Raw genomic sequence first — 22,403 nt, forward strand, 5'->3', positions numbered from 1 at the left:
CTCTCTCTCTCTCTCTCTCTCTCTCTCTCTCTCTCTCTCTCTCTCACTCTGTCTCTATCTCTCTCTATCCCTATCTCTGTCTTTGTCTATATCTCTGACTCTAACTGTGTCTCTGTCTCTAACTCTGTCTCTGTCCCTTTTGTCTCTATCTCTAATTCTGTCTCTGTCTCTATCTCTAACTCTTGTCTCTGTTTCTATCTCTATTTCTCACTGTCTCTGTCTCTATTTCCAACTCTTCTCTGTCTCTATCTCCATCTCTGTATCTGTCTTTGTCTCTCCCTGTCCCTATCTTTATTTCTATTTCTAACTCTGTCTCTGTGTCTATCTTTATCTCTAACTCTGTCCCTGTCTCTAACTCTGGTTCTGTTCCTGTCATTGTCTCTGCCTCATCTCTGTCTCTTTCTCTATTTCTATCTATATCCTTATCCCTCCTATATCTTTATCTATATCTATGCCTATATCTATATCTAGGGCAGGTAGGTAGCACAATGGATAGAGTGCCAACCATGGAGTCAGGAATATTTGAGTTCAAATCCAACCTCAGATATTTCCTAGCTATGTGACCCTGAGAAAGTCACTTAATCCTGTTTGCTTCAGTTTCCTCATCTGTAAAATTAGCTGGAGAAGGAAATGGAAAACCATTCTAGTATCTTTGCCAAAAACAAACAAACAAAAAAACCCAAACTGGGTCATGAAGAGCCAGACATGACTTAACTACAACATATCTATATTTATTTATGTGCATGTTTTCTCCCACAATAAAACATAAGCTCCTTGAGGGCAGGGGCTATTTCATTTTTGTCTTTGATCCTCAGTGCCTAACACAATACCTATGAAGCACATAAGAAGTGTTTAATAAACACCGAATGATTGGCTGATTGGCTGATGACAGGTTAAGTCAGGAAGCCTGGGGTACCCATCCTTCCTCTGCCACTCACCAGATATGTGAGACAGCTTGATGTAGGGGAAAGAATTTGGACAAGCCATATTCTGAATCCTAGTGAGATAACAACTTGATGAAAGAACAGCAGAGAAGGCTAATCTCTAATTCCTAATTTGCTCACTTAGCACCTCCTCCTTCATAAATTGCTATCTAATTTCTCCTATCTTGTATTTGGGGAAATTTATTTTTTGAACCTAAGATTTTACATTTATCCCTATTATATTTCCTTTTATTAGGTTCAGCCTAGTGCTCCAGCCTGTCAGAATCTTTTTGGATCCTGACTCTGTCCACCAGAGTATTAGCTATCCCTCCCAAATCTGCAAATTTAACAAGTATATTATTTATGCCTAAATTTGAGTCACTGATAAAAATATTAGGCATCACAGCCAAAGCCAGAAACAGATCCCTGGAACATTCCACTGGGGACCTTTTTCTAAGATGACCTCAAATCATCTAGGACTATTTTTTTAGTTTAGCTATTCAATTAAGTCTGGAGCCCCCTAACTGTGCTATCATTAGGCTATTTTTCTCTATCTATCCCCTAAAGAATAGTTGGAAACACTCTGATAAAATGCTTTTCTTAGTCTGGGCAAACCATATCTATAATGACAAGTCCAGGATCACATAGGTAGAGAGTCACATATTAGTGCCAGGAATTGAACCTGGCACTTCTACATCCCAACCCTCCAACCAAGAGCAGGGCTCTTCCTACTCATCATTCTCCTTCTCTTAGCTTGAATTTTTTATTGGACTATCTTATTGACCATACAAGGAGTGGCTACTCCAGCCACTTCAGTATTTGCTTTGGACTCTTCATTTTAAAAAATGGCCAAGGCAGTCAAGCAGCAAAGATAATATTTGGGATGTGTAATTTTAAAATGTCCGGAAAATATGAAGAAATATAGTGGTCATCTGTAGCTTTTACAACTCCATTCCAAAAAAGGGATAATTTATATAAAAGATAAACATTTCTGCTTCCTTAGTCATTTTAAGTGTTTTTCCTGTGTACTCCTTAAAGGAATAGAACTAAAAATCCTTCACATTTGTACAAGGCTTACAGTTTGCCAAATTTTTTCCTACCCATTATTTCACTGGATACTCAGGGCAGTTCTATGTGGACGACTGATCAGGACATTTTTCTCAATCATGTTGAAAGAACAGTAATTATGATTCTGATTCACATTACTGTAGCACTTTGAGATTTAAAGATCACTTCCTCTCCTGCTCAATAAACTCCAGTGGCTTCCTATTAACTCTAGCATCAAATAAAACTAATCTATTCAGCATTGAAAGCCCTACATAACCTAGTCCTATCTTCACTTTTTGGCCTTATAATACATTACTCCATATACTCTTCAGTCTGGCCAAATTGATCTTCCTGCTTCTTACACACATATCCCCCTTCCCATTGCTGTGGCTTTGTAATATCCCCCTGCCTTGAATGCATTCCCCCCTTACTTCTGCCTCTTAGAATCCCTGTTCTTCCTTCAGCTCAGGTACCATCACCTACATGAGACCTTTTCTGATCCCTCTACTGTCTCCACCTTCCCCCCTTAAACTGCCTTGAATTCATTTTGTATACATTTGGTATTTATTTATATGTCTGTCTCTATATGAGATGTCTCCCTTGTCCCTAATTGATGGAAAGTTCCATGAGGGTTGGGAGTGTTTACTGTTTTTGGATTGTTAGAGGCTGGCTTGGCCCCTGGCACACCATAGTTATTTAATATATACATGTTGATTGAATTATTATCACCAACAACATATGACATTTAAGAGCACATGGCATGATAAGTTTGGAATCAGAGACCTTGGTAATCCTGTTTGCTCCTTACTACCTATGTGACATTGGGCAATTCCCTTTACTTCTCTGGGTCTCAATTTCCTCAATTGTAAAATAAGAGGACTGAAGAACATGTGTCTTCTAGCTCAAAATTAGAATAGCTTATCCTTACAAAACTCTGTATTTATATTACCTTATTGAGTCCTCACAACTATTTTCCTCCCTCTAGTGCTATGTCATAGATTAGGCTTTGGCCCTTTTCACCCAGGAACAGATCCTAACAAAACAACTATAAAGTTGTAAGCATTGGTCAAAATGACAGAAACTGCTTAAGAATGTACTAATGTTAACTCTCATCTCTATAAAATGAGGGGATTGGACAATGTAGCCTCTGAGGTTCCCTCTAGCTATGATTTTGTGATGCTGTGATCTCATTTGGTCCTCCCAACAACCTTGGGAAGTGGGTACTAAAGGTATTATTATCTTCCTTAAACAGATAAGTAAATGGAGGTTCAGAGAAGTTCAATGACTTTTCCACAGTCACACAGCTCATATAGGTAGGAGGTGGGATTCAAACCTATGCCTTCCTGACTCCAAGTCCAGCAAGCTACCCACTATGCCATATTTCCTCGAAAGTGAATCTACCTCCTTAAGAATAGTCAGCTCACTCACAGGTGATGGCAGGTTCCTGAAGGCTTTGTCAGTAAAAAGAGTACAAATTTTGGTAGATCCTGTGCTATGCTAAAAAGGTTTCAAGTATGGGTCGACCCATACACTACATGTCTATCACATAAAGTCCAGCTGGCTGACTTTGAGAGGCTTCTTACTCTACAGAGGATGGTGAATCTTTAGGTCATGACAACTCAGGTAGACCATCTCTTAAGGTTTGAAGCATTTATTATTATTATTATTCTATAACTTTTTTTAAAAATGATCCTTTCATTTATTTATTTATTTATTTTTGCTTTTTGGAGGGGCAGTTGGGGTTAAGGGACTTGCCCAAGGTCATACAGTTAGGTTTTGTGTGTATGTGTGTGTGTGTGTTAAGTGTCTGAGGCCTGTAGCAGCAAGCACCCCAGCATCCCCAGGGTGGCTGCCAACACAGGTTCTTAGATCTGCTTTGCTAAAGGAAAGCAACTCAAAATGGGTTAACAAGCTTACTTTAATCAATTAAACATATGTCATTTACCTAGTTCAGGGGGAAAAGGTCAGCAACCCGAACTTCAGAGTATACAGAGGTTACAAGCATAAGTTACAACAACATTTCAACAGACAGGCTTCCAAACTGTCCAACCATTACATACATCCATATCTAATCCTGGTTACCAGAGAGGTAAGCATTAACATCTGGGTTTTCAAAGCCAGGGGGCTCTCATTGGCTGCCCAGAGTCTCATATGGTCAAGTCACACAACACTTCTCAAAATAAGCCCCAAAGCAAAGCCTCACATCAGGGCTTATATAGCCTTCTCCTGGCTCAGAGAATGTAACAACCTTCTTGTCCGACTGCCCAGTCACAAAGTATCTCCTGAGAAACAAGCTTCCCAACACAGGCTCCAGGTGCATTTAAGCCTAGGGGCAGGGAAGATCTTAAAAATTTACATTCCCATTACAGGCCGGATTTGAACTCAGGTCCTCCTGACTCCAGAGCCACTGCTCTATTCACTGAGCCACCTAGCCGCCTCTATTCTATAACTTTAATATTATTTTTCTATACCTCAGCTTCTGACTCAGAGTACCAAGATCATGCCTCCCCCAGTTTCCTCATGCTGTGACTGTCTCTTCTGACTCACAGGGGCTTGGATCACACCTTTGACAACCTCCTATTGCTTAATGGTCGTCCCGGAATTCTGACACAGCCTGCTCTTGGACCTCATTTCTGGCAGCTCCCCAGGTGTCATTATTATGCCTGCCTCTGACACTTTCCCTGGCTCCTGGCTCACAGGCTGTGGAGAGGACACGATGAGGGCCACACCAAAAGACCTACCATGTTCTGCCCTCTTCTGTTCCATTCCCAGAAGCTCTGCATCTTTGGAATCACCTTTTCTTCTAATGACCTGTACTATGGGAATTTTGTTTTTAACTCACTGGATCTAAAAATTTAGATCTAAATCTGGAGCTGGAAAAGGCTTTATTATCACCTCCATTTTCTAGAAAAGGAAAATGAGACACAGAAAAGTGAAATGATCGCCCACTGTTAATAATCAGTCAATCAATGAGCATTTTATTTATTTATTTATGCTTTTTGGAGGGCAATTTAGGTTAAGTGACTTGCCCAAGGCTAATGGCTAATTTTTCTGTCAAGCGTCTGAGGCCAGATTTGAACTTAGGTCCTCCTGACTCCACGGCCGGTGCTCTATTCACTGTGCCACCTACCTGTCCCTCAACGAGCATTTATTAAGCACCTATTATGTACCAGGAACTGTGTTAGGTGCTGGGGATACAAAAAGAAGAAAAAAACATCCCTGACCTCAAGGAGTTTACAATCTAATCTAAAGTCATATAAAGAAGTATATTAATTACTTGGGGCAAGTGATAATTAAAGAAAATAATAATAACTAGCATTCATATAGAACATTAGAGTTTACAAAATGTGCTGCATGTTATTTCCTTATGTTTGCACATTGTCCCTGTGTGTTATATGCTATTACTATCTCTATTTCACATATGGGGAAACTGAGGCAGAGAGAGGTTAAGAGACTTGATCACACACTCAATACTGCTTTCACCCACAAGTATTCCATGTCCAAATTCATGAGCTCTGAGATTGCTTTATCTCGTAATCTTTTAACATTCTATATTTTTGTTTGCCTTATGACCCCTGACACTGTTCTTTGTCTTCCCTGTGACCTCCAATCCCTTTACTCATTAGTTACTTCTCAGGTCATCTCCCTTGTACTTGCTATCCCTCCCTCCCTCCCTTCCTTCCTTCTTTCCTTCCTTCCTTCTTTCCTTCCTTCCTTCCTTCCTTCCTTCCTTCCTTCCTTCCTTCCTTCCTTCCTTCCTTCCTTCCTTCCTCCCTCCCTCCCTTCCTTTTTTCCCTTCTTCCATCCTTTCCTCCCTCCTTCCCTCTTTTCCTCCTTCCTTCCTACTTTCTTTCCTTTCTCTTTCTCTCCCTCCTTCTTTCCTTCCACCCTTCAGTGATCCAGTTTGCTAAACTTCAGTCTCTTGTCCCCTAATCCTATCATCTCCTTATTTTGATCACACCTTGCCGTATTCACCTTTGAATTAATCCCACCATCAGTTACCTTCACTTGTAACTGCAGAACAGGAGAAAATCACAAAACCATGAAGATTGTGTCCACTACAAATTTATGTTACATAATCTTTTTTGGGTTCCCACTGTGGCAAAGCAATTCTTTTAAACCTCTCTAAACAATCCTCTGTTCCACCTATTCAGTGACTTTTTCCAGATATTTTCATCCTTCCTCAAGCCTCCCATGCCTCTTCTTCCTTTCATCTCTTTCCCTCTCAGCTGAGAATCTTGCCTTATTCTGCACTGAAAAATTGAGGCTATTTGGTGAGAGCTGCCTTTTTTCTCCTCCTCATATCACCTAACTCAGATATCTTTCTTCACCATCTCCTCCCTTTCCCTTGTCTCAAATGAACAGATGACCCTTCTCCTAGTCATGGCCAAACCAGCTACATGCACAGGTGATCCCACTGTATCCTGTCTTCTCCAGAATATTTCTTACTCTACCATCCCCACTTCTAATTAATTTTCAGTATCCCTGTTTTATTGTTTCCCTGATGCTTACTAATACATCCGTGTCTCCTCATCCTTCCCAGGTGGTGGTATAAATGGGTATTTAGATTAATGGAAATGGGAGGATAAGGGAGGTATCCTTGGATGGAGGGTAGGTTAAGTAATAGGAGGGCAAGGTAGCGGGTAGAAGTAAAGTAGAGGAGTTAGGAGGGTCAGGAAATAAGAGATACACACAAACATAAAATAAAGATCAGGAATAGAATTTGTTAGGGTCAAAGGAGCCAGAGCAGTAATCATGATGTCAGACAAGGCTAAGGCTAAAATGGATCTAATCAAAAGAGAAAAACAGAGAAACTACATTATGTGTCAGCCATATTTATCAACACTGTTTTGGACTATTTAAAACAACTAGACAGTATAAGGTGGGAATATTGCTGTGGCATAGGAAATGACAAGTTGGTGGACTTGGGAAAATATGGAAAGACTTGGACTTATGAAGGAACATGTTATCTACCCTCAGAAGAGTAGAGGATAAATAAGTATAGTATGGTCTTACATAGATGCTTATGAATGTAGACGTCTACATATGACTATGATTACTGATATCTAAGTATACATATATGTGTAAGGGTATGTATGTACAGGTATATGTGTATATATGTATATCTTTGTGTATCCATGCCTACACATATATGTATATATGTGTATGTTCATGTATATATGTGGGTATTCATGTATATTTGTGTGTGTGTATATATATATATATGTATTTAATTGTAGCAGGGGGAGGAGGGAAAGGGAAACAAGAACAAAGTAAAAAGTGCACAGCAGAGAACAAAAGAAAACTTACAAGGAAGCAAAGAAAAGATGGACAGTCCTCAACACAATTTATTGTATAGGTTTTTTTGAAATGGAAATTGATTGCTGTATATTTTGAATCCTCTCTCACGTTCTGCTGTGCACATGGCGATGCTTTTTTTTCTTTTCTTACATTGCATTATTTTAGTTTTAGTATTTAAATTTGTTTCTTTTTTCTCTTCTTATTTTGTACTTAAGTTTAGAATAAAAAAAACCCTGTCCTCTCTTTCCAGGCAAAACTCATAGAGTAATCCATTGATAATCAATGCCTTCAGTTAGCTCTCTTCTCATTCTCTTCTAAACTCTCTGCAATTTGATTTCTGACCTCACCACTCACTTGAAGCTTCTCACTTCAAAGTTATCAATGATCTCCTAACTGCCAAATCTGGTCCAGGCTAATCCTTCTTGACCTCTGCCAATCACCCTTCTCTCCTTGATTCTCTCCTTTCTAGCTTTTCCCAGCTCTCCTCCTAGCTGTCTGACCACTTCTCAGTCTCCCATGCTGACTCTTTATCCAGGTCATGCTCAAGAACTTTGGATGTTCAACAAGGCTCTGTCTTAGGCCCTCTTCTTTTCAACCCTCCATACTATTATGCTTGGTGATCTCATCAGCTCCCATGGATTCAATGATCACTTCTATGCAGATGACTCAGATTTTTTTAACCAGTTCTGTCTATCTTCATTCTTATATCTTGCAGCTGCTTATTGAATATCTCAAACTGTGCCTTCTCTATATCTTAAATTCAACTTGTTTAAAATCAAAATCAAAACTTGTTATCTCTCCGCCAATCCTCCCTACTTCCAAACTTGCCTACGACTATCAAGGAAATGCTTATATTCCTAGTCACCTGGGCTTGTAACTTGGGTGGCATCTCCAGCTCCTCCCTCTCTCACCCATACCCTATCAGGTGCCACGTTGAGTCAACTTTGCAACACCTTTCATGTATGCCCCCTGCTATATTCTCACACATCCTGCTGCAGGTCCTCATCACCTCCCATCTAGACTATTTACTATGACAGCCTGCTAGCCGTTCTTCCTCCAGTTTCTCCCCACTTCAATTTATCCTCCATTCAGTTGTCAAAATGATCTTCCAAACCCATGGGTCTGACAATATTACTTCCTTACTCAATCTACTCCATTGACTCCCCATGGCCGCCAAGATCAAATATAAAATCCTCTATTTGGAGTTCAAAGCCCCTGATAACGACTCCTTCTCACATTTTCAGTCTTATTACCTTTACCCCCTCCATGCTCTTTCTGACTTAATGACATTGACCTATTATTCCACACACGATACTCTAGCTCCCCATTCTGAATTTTCACTGGCTGTCTCCCATGCCTGGGATGCTCTTACTTTTCTTCTCTGCATGATGGCTTCCTTTAAGTCTAAGCTTGAAATTTTCTGCAAGAAGCCTTTCTTTCCCAGGCCTCTTCAATGTCTATGGCTTCACTGTGAGATTACCTCGAAGTTACCCTGTAACTTGTAAATAGTTATTTTCATGTTGTCTCCCTAAATAGAATGTGAGCTCCTTGAAGGCAGGGATTACTTTTATCTTTCTTTGTGTGCCTGCAGCACTTAGCACAGGCCTATAGTCTATATTATAATATAGACTATAATATAATATGCTATAATATAATCTATTGTATGTAATATATGATATTATATATATTCTAATATATGGAATATAGTAAGCACTTAATAAATGCTTATTGACTTGACTTGCCCAGGGTCATACATCTAGTAATTGTCAGACAGAATTGAAAATTGGGTCTTCCTGACTCTCCAATTCCACGCTTCATTCTATGCAGTTTAGCCGGTATGGGTTCATTTGGTGACACCCATGGATGCCTATGTCTGTGTGATTTTTTTTTTGCTTTTTAGAGGGGTAAGGCAGGGTAATTGGGGTTAAGTGACTTGCCTAAGGTCACACTGCTAGTAAGTGTTAAGGGTCTGAGGTCAGATTTGAATTCAGGTCCTCCTGACTCCACGGCCAGTGCTCTATTCACTGTGTCACCTAGCCGCCTTACTAACAGTAAGTTTACTCAGAACATCTGACCTTGAACAAACAAAACTGGTTTGAACTGGTTTCTCCCTGGTCTGTAGGACCCAGACAGTGGGGGTACTCTAGCTATAGGGACAAAGGCATTGAATACCCTTCTATTTATAAAAGGGGTTTGAGGCCCCAAATTAAAGACTTGGTCCTGGAATCATGTGACTGTTCCCTACATAATGACAAAAGACACCAAAAACTCCCACTTTCAGAAGGGAGATATTTCTGGACACATCTCCCCATCCTTGGTATTTCTGACCACATGCTCAACCAACCACAGGCTGAGGCAGGTTTCTTTCATCCTCTAGCCTGAAACAGATGTTTTTTCCTTTTTTTTCTTTCCCCAATATGGTCCTCATGCTCTTTTGCCTAAAGTTTTTGCAAAAACTGCTTAAATCCCTTCCTTTCCCTTGGTCAACTCATAATCCCCAAGATGTGGGGTAGATCAAACATTGAAACACTTCAAAGGAGGCCTTGAGCATTTCATGGATGGCAGATGGGGAGGGGCTTCAGGGAAACCAGGACCAGGGTAAAATATTTTTGTTTTTGTTTTTGTTATTTCAAGAAGAAAATAGCTTGGGCTTGTGTGTTTGAATCATTCCCTGTTTAAAGCTGCTAAACTTTGGGGGTGGCTATCATGCCCAAGCACACCGTGTCCTTTGAAGCAAACATCAGAGACAGACCAGTGGGCTGAATCTGACCATCTGGCTACTTGCATGTTCTTAGAAGTCATGAGTTGTATTGCAAAGCTAGCTCTGGACTTAGCATTAGAAAATCTGGGTATGAGTTCTTGTTCAGTTTCTCCTTAAGGAAATCTTATTCCTCCTTGGCCTCAGTTTCCTCATTACAAGATATTTTTATAACAATGCTAACCATCCTTCCTCCTTCCTTAGTCTTGCTCTTTGAAATCTTGCTTTTCCTTCAAGGCTCAGCTATGGAACTTCTTCCTCCCTGAAGCCTTCCCTGATTCCTTCAGTTAAAGAGATTGTTTCTTTCTCACATTTTCCTAGAGCACTGTGTCTGGATCTCTCCTTCACTCCTATCACTCTCTACCTTGCTATTTGAACATTTGTGAGAAACATGCTGTTCTTTGCTGTGAGGAATGTTAGGAGATATTTGATTGCAATTATAAATTTAAAGTCCCATACAAGCAGGGGAGACTCCATCTGCACATATGATGACAGGTATACATTCCACAGAATTACTGGCACACAAGTTTAAAACACTAGCATGTGGGACACATGCTTTGAGAATCACTGCTCTATCCTGTATTACAGATGTTTGTGAATATGTTGTGGCTGTCCCTCTCTGATTCTTCTCTCCCTACCCCTTATTCCTCCTGCCCAATAAATTACAACTTTCAAGTCCTGGATTTGGAGTTAGAGGTCCTGGGTTCAAAGGATCTCACTTGCAGATTTCTGATCCTAGCATTGACTCTCAAAGGGTATATCAAGAGGCTTCAAATGGTAGCGAGGTGCCAAAGTGGATAGAGAGTTGGACACGGAGTCAGGAAGACCTGAATTCAAATCCAGCCTCAGATATTAGCTTTGGGAGCATGGACAAGTCACTTAATTTTTGCCTGTCTCAGTTTCCTCATTTGTAAAATGTGGATAGTAGTGGCATTTACCTCCTAGGGCTGTGAGGATCAAATCAGATAATATTTGTAAAGTGCTTCGCAAACCTTAGAGCTTTATCAATGAGAATTAATAGATGCCAGCTGGTCCTAAGAAGTTTGAAAGGTGCACCAATAGACTTAATGCGGGTCAACTGAAGAGGAATTTGTTTTTTTTTGCTTTTTGGAGGGGCGAGGGCAGGGCAATTGGGGTTAAGTGACTTGCCCAAGGTCACATGGCTAGTAAGTGTTAAGGGTCTGAGGCCGGATTTGAACTCAGGCTCCTGACTCTAGGGCTGGTGCTCTATTCACTATGCCACTTAGCTGCCCCCCAAGGAGGAACTTTCTAAGTTTAGGAAGATCAAGAAGTTGACTGAAGGGTCAAAGACCACTTATACTAAGTCAATGAAAGGTTATGGTCTCTAGTGGAGGGGAGATACTCCCAAAGTTACTGATTCCTGAAATCCTGAAGGGCAAATTTTATTTAAAGGAAAAAGACCAGGATCACCCAGGAGACAAGAAACACATTCTCCCATGAGACCATATATTTCTGGCCAAATGGTCACTTACCTGCTCTTAGAGTAGGTTTCAGGAATGTAGTACATATAGATGGTCCCTCGGGTTTCCCTTGCCCAATAGCTGGCCATGTCAATAATGGGACAATTGATAAAATAGTCCCTGGAGCAGGAGAAAGAGGAGAGAGTCTGTTAGGGTCGATCTGGGTAGTCACAGTAGTCATTCCTAAAATAATGGATATCTCATTTTGAAAATGAGGACCCTTCACCATCCAAACCTGTGCTTTAACACAGATGCCTTTAGCACCATCTGGAGAGAACTAGTCTGCTCCCCACCCCACCCTCACTCCTCACTCTCCACCAATACTGCACCATGTCCATTTTCCCAAGGAAGGCCAAATGCTGAGCCCACAGCAGAACATTCCCAAGGATTAACAAGCAACCCCTTTTATACAAAATCTTTCTTGTTCTCTTTAACTGTTAGGGTTCCCCACCTCCAAATGCTCTGAACTGATTTATCTGTGTACATGCTACCACCCTTGTTATAGAACTTGTTATAATTCAAACTCTGGGAGGGCAGGAGTTTTGTCTTCGAATCCCCAGTGCCTGGCACATATTTGTGGCTGGATTTGGATAATAATAATGATAGATGATGATGATGGTGATGATGATGATGATGATAGCTAGCATGTATATAGTCCCTTAAGGTTTACAAAGTGCTTTATCTTTATGAACTCATTCAATTCTTACAACAACCCCATGAAGTAGGTGCTATTATTGTCCCCATTTTACAGCTAAGGAAACAGACACAGAAGAGATTAAGTAGCTTGCCCAGTGTCGCAAAGCTAGTAAGAATCTAAGACTGGATTTCAATTCAGGTTTTCCTGACTCCAAGTCCAACACTTGATTCCCTGAGTCAATTAGCTGCTTAACAGTATTAGACATTTGCAATTATCCTGATCTCTGTAAATGGCTCTGGAGGAGAAAGTGAGGCTGGTGACTTTGCACAGCTCACTTTCACTTAAATCGAATTCACTTGCAAGGCACAGCACCATCTTCCTGATGTCATGGTCCTCTTCGAGGACAAAGGACAAACAGCAAAACAACAGAGTGTTAGACTATTGGGTAGAGTGTTGGACCTGAATTAGAACCCTAAATTCTACCTCACATCCTGATTATATATATTATATATATATGTATATATAGACAGTTACTTAACCATTTTTAGTCTCAATTTCCTGAGCTGTAAAATGGGAGTAATTGCAGCAGTTTCCTCACAGGGTTGTTGTGAGGATCAAATTAGTTAATTTACTTGAAGCTCTTTGGGAATCTCAATGTGCTATGTAAATGTAAGTTATTATTATTTTGGGTTGGGATCATTTCATTTGTTATGTTTACAGAGTATGTGCTTAATAAGTGCTATTCACTGAATGATTAATTAAAAGAAGCCCTTAATACATAGCATTAAATGCACAACTGAGTATTAGAGCCAGTTTCAGGGATGGTTACATTGGTTTGGTACTATAGGAAGCTGGGATGTGCCCTGATGGGGTCAAAGTCCTATCATTCTATCTGCTTTCTTGGGTGGCTGAGACAAGTACAGTGGGAGTAAACTTATCATATGATTTGGAATGTCTATGGGGGAGGAGAGAAGCTGAGAGTAACAGGAAACAGGAAAAAAGCAAATCAATAATACAATGTTTATTAAGCACAGTGCTATACACCTTTGGCCTGGTCACATTATTCTTGAATATTACATTCTGTGCTGAGTGCCACATTCTAAACAGGTCTTTGATAAGCTGGAGAAGATCCAGAGGCAGGAAATCAGGATGGTGAAAGAAATTGAGATCATGCCCACATGAGGGTTGGCTGACAGAAGAGGGGATGTTTAGCCTGAAGAAAATAGCATTTAGGGGAGAGATCAAAGCTGTCTTTGAAGAGCTGTCACATGGAAAAGAGATTATATTTGTTCTTCTAGGACTAAGTGCAGAACAAGGAGGAAATAATAGAATTTTCAGAAAGGTAAATTTAGGCTCAATGGAAGGAAAAAAATCATGAATAATTGAGTCATGCAAAAATGGAATGGGTTGCCTTAGGGAGACAGAGGGATCCTCATTACTGGAGGTCTTCAGGTGAAGGCTAGAAGATCTGTTGTTGAGATTGGGCTTGTTTAGGTTGGATTAAATTCTAAGGTCATGATTCTAGGATTTGATATAATAGATTTGATGTTATGGAAAAAGTGCGATACTTAGAGCCAAAGGTTTGCCTCTTCCACTAACCAATTTAAGCATCGTTAAGTAAGTGACAAACTATGAGCCTCAGTTTCCTTATTTGTCAAAAAAGGGGATAATAATACTTGCACTTCCTACTTCACAAAGCTATTGTGAAGAAAGTGATAAACGTACTATGGGGCTAAAAAAAGTACTATATAAACATAATGTTGCTCTTGCTATTATTAGTGATAATAATATAAGAAATGCATATAGTACAACAGAAGGAACAAAGAACCTGGACCTTGGTTAAAATCCTGGTTCTGCTACTTATTAGCCCCCTGACCTAAAGCAAGCCACTTTAATCTCTTAGATTAAGAGACTGGAGTGGGGGTGACCAGGAAAGGCTTCATATATTGAAGGAAATTAGGGATTTCAAGAGATGGGTATGTGGAGGGAAGGTTTCTCAGAGAAGGTAGAGTATGACCACCACCCTCTCAGTTACCCAGGCTCAAAATTTAAGTGTCACCCCTGATTCCTGACTCTTTCTTACTCTTCTCCCAGACCCAATCTGTTGTAAGGTAACCCAAATCACATGCCACCTGATTTGGAGCCCACCATTAAGCTCCTTTATATTTGTCTTTGTCTTTATCCTAAACCATGTAACTGCTTGAAACAGCTTAAAGGCGTAGTCCTGGGTAAGAGTGATTCACCCAAGGCACAAGTCCCCTGCCCCCTTATCTTTCCCCTAAGTTAGTACTTCCCTAAATCAGTAAGCCTTGAAGCAGCATTTTGTATAAGGATTATGGTGCAAGTCTGTATAGAGATCATGGGGCAAGTCTATACCATGCAAGAGACCACCCTGTTCTGGGATGCTGACCCAGCAAGGTCCTCCACCCAGAACGCTGACCAAGCAGGGTCCCCCATACCCTTCACCCAGAACATGACCCTGGACTGTTCTATGACCCCAGCCTGTTCTGGGAACTCTACTCCTCCTGTGCCCTCCACCCTGTTCTGGGTGGGACCCCATCACATGGAGGGTCCCGGCCTTGTACCCTTACACTATGTTTCCCAAATTAGCCCTGAGCTATAGATCCAACCAATGGCTGTTTTTGGCTACTGTATGTCATTGCTTACACTAGCTCCCCTCTCCAATTGTGTTTTTTGTGGGTTTTGCCTTTATAAGCATTGCCTGTATCTTAATTAAGGGCTGCCTGATTTGAGTGTATACTCGGGGCAGTCACGCTCTTGATCAATAAATCCACATCTAAATATATCTAAAACCCAGATCTCCATCTCACTCTTATTCTCTTCACAATAAATCCATTGGAAGTCTTGTCAATTCTACCTTCATATATCTTTCATACACATCCTCTTCTAGCTTTTGACATAGTCACCACCCTAATGCAGGATCTCATCACTTCCTGCTTGGACAATTACAGTAGCCTTCTGGCTGGTTCCCTGTCTCAGGTTCTCCCTACACCAGCCTGTTGTCCACTCAGCTGACAAAGTTAAAGTCACCTTCCGAAAGAATAAGTCTGACTGTGTCGCTACTCTACTCAATAAACTTTAGTACCTTCTGAATGTTTGCTATATGTATCAAATGTAAAACCCTTCAAAGCCTGGTTATTTCCTTTCTTTCCAGTCTGCTTACACCTGGGTTCCTTCCACATACAGTGACAATGATCTTCCATCTGCCAACTCTTAATTTTTACTCACTGTCTTCTAAGCTTCCAATGCTCCCACTCCTCATCTCTGCCTGTTGGCTTCCCTGAATTTCTTCAGGTCTCAATCAAATCCTATGCTCTTCAAAGAGGCCTTTCCCAGCCCCCTTCATGCCTTCTGTCTTAGGTTGCCTCCAAATTACCCTGCATATACCTTGTTTGCATGTTTTCTCCTCCATTCAATTGTGAGCCCCTTGGAAGCAAGGGCTATCTTGACCTTTCTTTGCATCTTTGGTGTTTAGCACAATGCCTAGTTAGCACAGGGCTTAGATTTGAGCAGAGGTCCATTAGGGATCTTTCCATTGCACCAAAATGTGCTTTTCAGCTAACTGAAAAGGATCTTGCAGGACAGGCAGTATTTATACAGGTGCAGAGATATGGGAAACAATAGAACTTTTCAGATGACCCAATGACCACACCCATCACTATGGCTTGGCTTTCCATCTACCATATTCATGTCAGTCTGGATGTGTCAGTAGGTTGCTTGTGCTGTTGAATTTGGTTTATATGAGTAGATCCCCATCAAATGGGGGCTTTTACACAGTTTGCTTGTACTGGGGTCCTTAAAGGGCGTTTTTCCCTTGGCATTCACAAGTGAGACAGATAGAGGGAGGAGGGGACAAAATTTGTGGGTCATGGCAGGAGCAAATGCAGCAAGGCATGAGAAAGTGTAAGACAGAGTCAGAGGGGGTCAGGAACAGACATGTCTGGTTACAGCAGGAGGTTCCCTTAGAAAATGTTCAGCCTTCTCACTTCTGATCTCCTCCCAGTATCACAGCAAGTATTTGGAATTGTTAGATTTCCACCCCTCAGGCATTCTGGATTCCTGCCAATCTATAGCTGTTACCTATACCTTGGGAAGAACAAATCAGTCCACAGCAGATGGTGCATTTTCCATGGAGTGTGTGTGTGTGTGTGTGTGTGTGTGTGTGTGCGTGTGTGTGTGTGTGTGTGTGCATGTAACACAGTTTCTTATGGAAAGGATACTTGGAATAAGTGTAGAATTTCCCCACAAGATGGACTTGAAAACATCATATAGTAGATTTAAAGTTGGAAGGGACCTTAGAAATTATGTAGCCCAACCCCCTCATTTTACAAATGAAGAAACAGGCACAGCGAAAGAACAGACATTATCCAGGCCACTCAGGTAATAAGCAATAAAAGTATAATTTGAACAGGGGACCTGGGAACCCCAAATCACTATTCTTTTCACTGTCATTCTATTTTCTCATGCCTCTTTTTCTATATTCTTCTTTCTTCTCAACAATGGAAACTATGTCAATTACCAAGATTATTCCTAATAATAATGGAATCTGGGCTATGATGAACTGAGAAAATAGCTATCAATAATACTTATCTTATGTGTAACATTCTAAAGTTTGCAGTATTTATATCTTCTGTGTAATATTCTAAAGTTTGCAGTATTTATACAGGTGCAGGTACTTAATAAATGCATGACTGATTGCTATACATGATCCTATTATCTATAGATATTATTATCCCCATTTTCTAGATGAAGGCACTATGACTCATTGGGATAAAATAAAGTGCCCATGGTCACTGAGTAAGTGTCTGGATCAAGATTTGAATCCAAGATTGTCTTCCTCAACCAACAGTCTATTCATTGCACATTTTGGCGCAATGGAAAGATCCCTAATGGACCTCTGTTCAAATCTAAGCCCTGCTACTAATTTGATTTGGGAGAAAAATTGCTTCACTCCTTTGGACCTTGGTTTTCTTATCTGTAAAATGGGTTAGTTGGACTAGATTTCTAAAATCCCTCTGAGCTGTTGACTAACGTACCAGAGTGAGATGATTTCTCTAATACTGTACCTAATACCTCAACAGTTCTGATACATGTGAAGGTGAAAATATTTTATGGAGATTGTATTCCAATCAATACTACCATCTGGGAGACAGAAAGAAGGCAGTTGTAAAATTACTTCCAGAATATGGGGGGCCTCCCCAAAGAACCTAGACTCCTATTTGAGTTGTAATCACTAGCCACAAGTGCCCACAGAGTCCTATTTCAACTTCCAGGACACACAAACCCAATGACCCAATGACCATACCCATCACTATCACTTGGCTTTTCATCTACCATATTCACATCAGTCTGGATGTGTCAGTAGGTTGCTTGTGCTGTAAGTAAACCTTGAAGCAGCATTTTGTATAAGGATTATGGTGCAAGCCTGTATAGAGATCATGGGGCAAGTCTATCCCATGCAAGAGACCACCCTGTTCTGGAATGCTGACCCAGCAAGGTTCTCTACCCAGAATGCTGGCCAAGTTATTATTCATGTATGTGGTCCATGATGAGTGATTAAAACCAGGGTCAGATGACTCTTGTCGTAAATCAATATTTAAATTTCAGTGGCACCAGTGTGTGAACCAGGAGATAATGTTCCTCATTTTTTTACTTATATAAATTTAGTTCTCCCTTCCTTTGTGTCTGAAGCCTTACTTTTGCCTGTACCCTGCCCATCTGCTCAGTCTACATCCCTAAAACCTGGCCCTTACCCACGTTATGTATGTTGACTACCTCCCTCGCGTTTGGGTTAAAGCTGAACCTTTAGTTTAAAGCTGAACCTCAGTCCTTAGATTCATGAAAATACTATTCTATAGTAATCAACTCATTACTTGTGTCCATGTAATTTATATATCCAGTCCCCCACCCTCCAAAAAACCACTATGCCCTAGTAAGCATGGCCTTTCTTTCTACTGCTCCATGACTCATTGCTAATGATTTCCATTTTACATCTAAGTCCCATAAGGCTGGAAGAGGATGAGTTGTCCAAGGTCAGTTATAAATAGCCCCAGGACGACAACTGCATAAACTTTCAGTGTGGCACACTGGAAAGAGCACCAGATTTGGAGCTGGAAGTTCTGAGTTTGAACTCTGGCTCTGTCACTTAATACTTAAGAGGTAGCTTAGATTAGTGGTCAGAATTCTGAACTTGTAGTCAGGAAGAGTTGAGTTCAAATCCTGTTTCTGACACTTACAAGCTGTGTGACCACAGGCAAATGACAGACTTCTGTGCCTCAGTTTCCTTATCTGTCAGATTAGTATAATGATACCTGTAAGTGTCAAAACAACCTTCTAGGGTTGTTTTGAGGCTCAAATGAGTATAGTGCTTGCAAAGCACTTTGTAAACTTTTAAGTACTATATGCATTCTGATTTATTATTATTATTAATTACTATGTGACCTGGAGAAAGCAATTTCACCTCCTTAAGCCTCAATTTTCTCTGTAAAGTGTAGGGTCAGACAAAATGATCGCTAAGATCCTCTCCAGCTTTGAATTCCGTGATCCTACTTTTCAAGTGTGATGAGATTGTTTTGATGACTCCAAAATCCAGGCTTGGAGATTCTCCATATTTCATTAACTAGACTTTTCAGAAATTGTGCACATAAAATATTGTAGACTTCATGGAAAGTGCTTTTTTTGCTTCTGTAAAATGCCCTGTGCAACTGTGAGCTCAGTGAGGTTAAGGATCACACCTTATCTAGGTTTTGTATCTCTCCTTTCACTCAGTGCTATGCTAGCTAGACTTTTGTAGAGTCAAACAAATTAAAGTTTGTTGAATTTAAGGGCATTATATTTGTTTTTTTAAAAAAAGACAGCCATCTCCAGCTCCCTCCATCTAACCAAATTCGACCCATCTTTCAAAGATCTATTCTGGTTGTACTTCCTCTATGAAGCCTTCTTTGATCCCCCATCATTTCCTGATCACCTTCTTTTCTGATAGAGGACTCAGTCTTCCCCCTACAAGTTAACACTTAGATATGAACAAATTTTTATTCTTGCCTATTGTTTCATAGAAATTGATACCTCCTGGAATGAGTTCCCAAAGGGTACGTTGTGGCATATTGGTTTTAGTAGGTAAACCATTCTGGCAATAACATGTGTATGTAAGAGTCTCTTGACTCTTTTGCCCTAATGCCAGCTTGGACAATCCATGTGCTGTGATCACTTATAGGAAATAATAATACCATGCCATGAACAAAAAAGATCCTAGAATTTGGAAGTAGACAGCCTTTGTACTATGCAAAGTCAAGTCTAGAACCTGGGGTAGACTGATTTTTACGTCAGTGTTCCTTTATATTATCTTATTTCCTAAATCAAACCAATCCAATGAGCATTCATTAAGTACCTACAATTTGCAAGGTAGCATCCCAAGTGTAGGAGGAGGTAGAGGATACAAAGAGAAAAGCACAAAATAGTCCAGGTCCTTGAGGAGTTTATAGTCAAGGGGAGATATGTTTTATGAAACCTCTCTTACAAGGAGATCTTTTAAGACTTCCCAGTGATGGCAACCGTGGCAGTTCCGTGGCAGTAGGTTGTGTGGGTGTGGTGGAAAGAATGTTGGGGTTGTCAGGAGAGCTGGGGAAGGATCCCAGCTCTAATCTTTGCCAGTGCTATTACCCTGGGTCAGTCATTCTCCCTTCTGAGCTTCATTTTGCTTATTTTAAAACACGGACGATAATATTCATGTTATTTACCTTGAAGATTTATAATGAGGAAAGTACTTTGTAAAATTGTAGAGTATCATAGAAATGTGAGATATGAGTATTACTCTTGTTCATTTGTTTCAGTCAAGTCTGACTCTTTGTGACCCTACTTGGGTTCTTCTTGGTAAAGACGTTGGAGTAGTTTGTCATTTCCTTCTCCAGCTCATTTTATGGATGAGGAAACTGATACAAACAGGGTTAAGTGACTTGGTCCAGGGTCACAGAGCTAGTAAGACATGAACTCAGGTCTTCCTGACTCCAGGCCCAGCACTCTATCCACTGTGCCACCTAGTTCCTCATAAGTGTTAATGTTTAAAACAAAAAGTGATTTAGTATAATCATAGGTATCAAGCTGGAAAGGATCTCAGAGGCCATCAAATCCAACTCCCTCATTTTACAGATGACAAAACAAAGGCTGAGATAGGTTAGGTGACCTGCCCAAGGTAACATAGCTTGTAAGTATCTTAGGTGGAATTTGAACTCTAAGCCTAGAATTCTATGTACGTGTGTTACCTGTGATAGAACTAATACTTGGAAAAAAAATAAAATTTTAAGATTGAGCACTACTTTTTAACAAGAATTAAAGTGTGTCATTTCCAACAATCCTATACCAAGGGTTATTCTGGCTCATTCATTCAATCATTGATTAATTGTTTCACTGCTAGATTGGAGATTGCAACACCCTTAGGTTTCTCTAGCAGATTGTCAAAACCATCCAAAACCTGTTCTTCCTCCATTGACTAGTGGAGCAATCACAGCCTGGCCCTGACCTGGCTGAATAGAGTAGCAAAAGGGGAACCATGAGCTTCCTGAAAGTGGAAAAGAAGTTACTGGATGTTGAATCAATCATAACCACATTCTTCCCATTTTGATCAGAGAACAGGGTGAATCATGGTAGGAGAGGAGGTGATAGGGGGAGGAGAAGAAGGAGAAGAGGATGGAAAATGCTGAAGGAAATTCAAGTCTTCTTATCTAGATATGGCAGGAGAGGATGGGGATCTCAGAGGAAGGAACCTTTGAGCAATCACTGAAGGGTTTCCTAAGGGACAAACACATTCAGTGGCATTTCATTTAAATAGAACCATAGGAACTAATAAGGGCTTAGTTCTATGTATGTAGGAGTTTTCCAAAGAAATAGAACAATGTTTTCAAAATTTAACTTTTGACCATATGGGATGGAAACTGAGAGAAATGAATATTAAATGACCAAATACTGGGGAGATCTAGGATTTCTTCCCTTCCTCATTTGGAGATTAGGGCAATGAAAAGTTGTCTGAAGCTCTCCCCATAGATAATGAGATGAAATCTTGTAATTGTTGTGCCACTGAATTAGAGAACCTTACAAAGAATTTAATCTAAGGTGAATTCCAATTATTGCTGTCCACAGAGCCCTTTTGTCTAGACTGCCTAGGCAGGGTATTCTGAATAAGAGGTAAATCTCTTTGTCCAAGACTGAGTGATCAGTCATATCTTCCAGGTCCTCATTAGAATAAACCCACCTTTCATTACAACATTCATTCTCATTAATTGTTAAGCAATCAGAGTGGATAGCCACCCTTAGGAACATCCATTCTTCTAAGGGAATATAAAAATTAAGTAGATTCTATGAGGGGTTTTTGGCATTTGTGAGTGTCACTGACTCCTTTCATTAATTATATGCAAACATGATTAATAAAATGAAAAACTATGTCTCTCAAAATTTTTATACATTACAGAACTTTCTAAACTGTAGCCCATACTTCCCTGCTTTCAACAGAGAACATAGACTTCTGCTGATAACTGGTATAGAGGGAAAAGTGTAGAATTTCAAGTTAGAGGTCCTGAATGCAAATCCAGGTTCTATTACTGGCTACCTGTGCCAAATTGCATGAATCACTTAAACTCTTTGGGTCTCAGTTTCCTCCTCTGTAAAATTAGGAGGTTGGAGTCAATCAAGGGCTTCGACCTTTCTTTATATCATGAACATCTTTGGTAATCTGGCAAAACCTATGGTCCTTTTCTTTGAATATTGTTTTTAAGTAATTGAAGGAAATGTGAAGCAAATGTCCAGTTCATTATCATATATATATACATATATATATATATATAGTGCATCTATTTATATATGTACATGTTTTCTTCTCAGTTAGAATGTAAGCTCTGTGAGGGCAGGCAATGTTTCATTTTTGTCTCTATATTCTCAGAACTAAGCAAGGTGCCTGGCACATATACTTATTGATTGATTATATGGCATTCCTTCAAATACTTTAAACTATCTTGTTCCTGCCTTCTTCCCTTAATTCTCATCTCCAGGCTGAATAACTCAATTCCTTTGAACTAATTCTTCTTATAACCAACCATGTGAGTATGAGCAAGTCAATCCAACTCTCTAGTCATTCCCGTCTCTCTCTTTTTTTTTTAGCTTTTTGGAGGGCAATTAGGGTTAAGTGACTTGCCCAAAGTCACATAGCTAGTAATTGTGTCAAGTGTCTGAGGCTGGATTTGAACTCA

At 40.2% G+C, this 22,403-nt stretch overlaps 1 protein-coding gene across 1 annotated transcript in view; it reads right to left on the reverse strand.

The window, feature by feature from the left end:
* TG (thyroglobulin) overlaps window positions 1-22,403 on the reverse strand; it is a 382,541-nt gene that overhangs the window by 13,536 nt on the left and 346,602 nt on the right. The window contains exon 45 of the mRNA XM_069081298.1: window positions 11,523-11,630. Within this exon, the coding sequence (XP_068937399.1) occupies window positions 11,523-11,630 (108 nt within the window). The remainder of the gene's footprint in view (window positions 1-11,522; window positions 11,631-22,403) is intronic.

Source organism: Petaurus breviceps, unplaced genomic scaffold, assembly GCF_028583685.1.
Source record: "Petaurus breviceps papuanus isolate PSGF00001 unplaced genomic scaffold, PetGlider_PUasm1.0 98, whole genome shotgun sequence".
Lineage (NCBI taxonomy): Eukaryota > Metazoa > Chordata > Mammalia > Diprotodontia > Petauridae > Petaurus > Petaurus breviceps.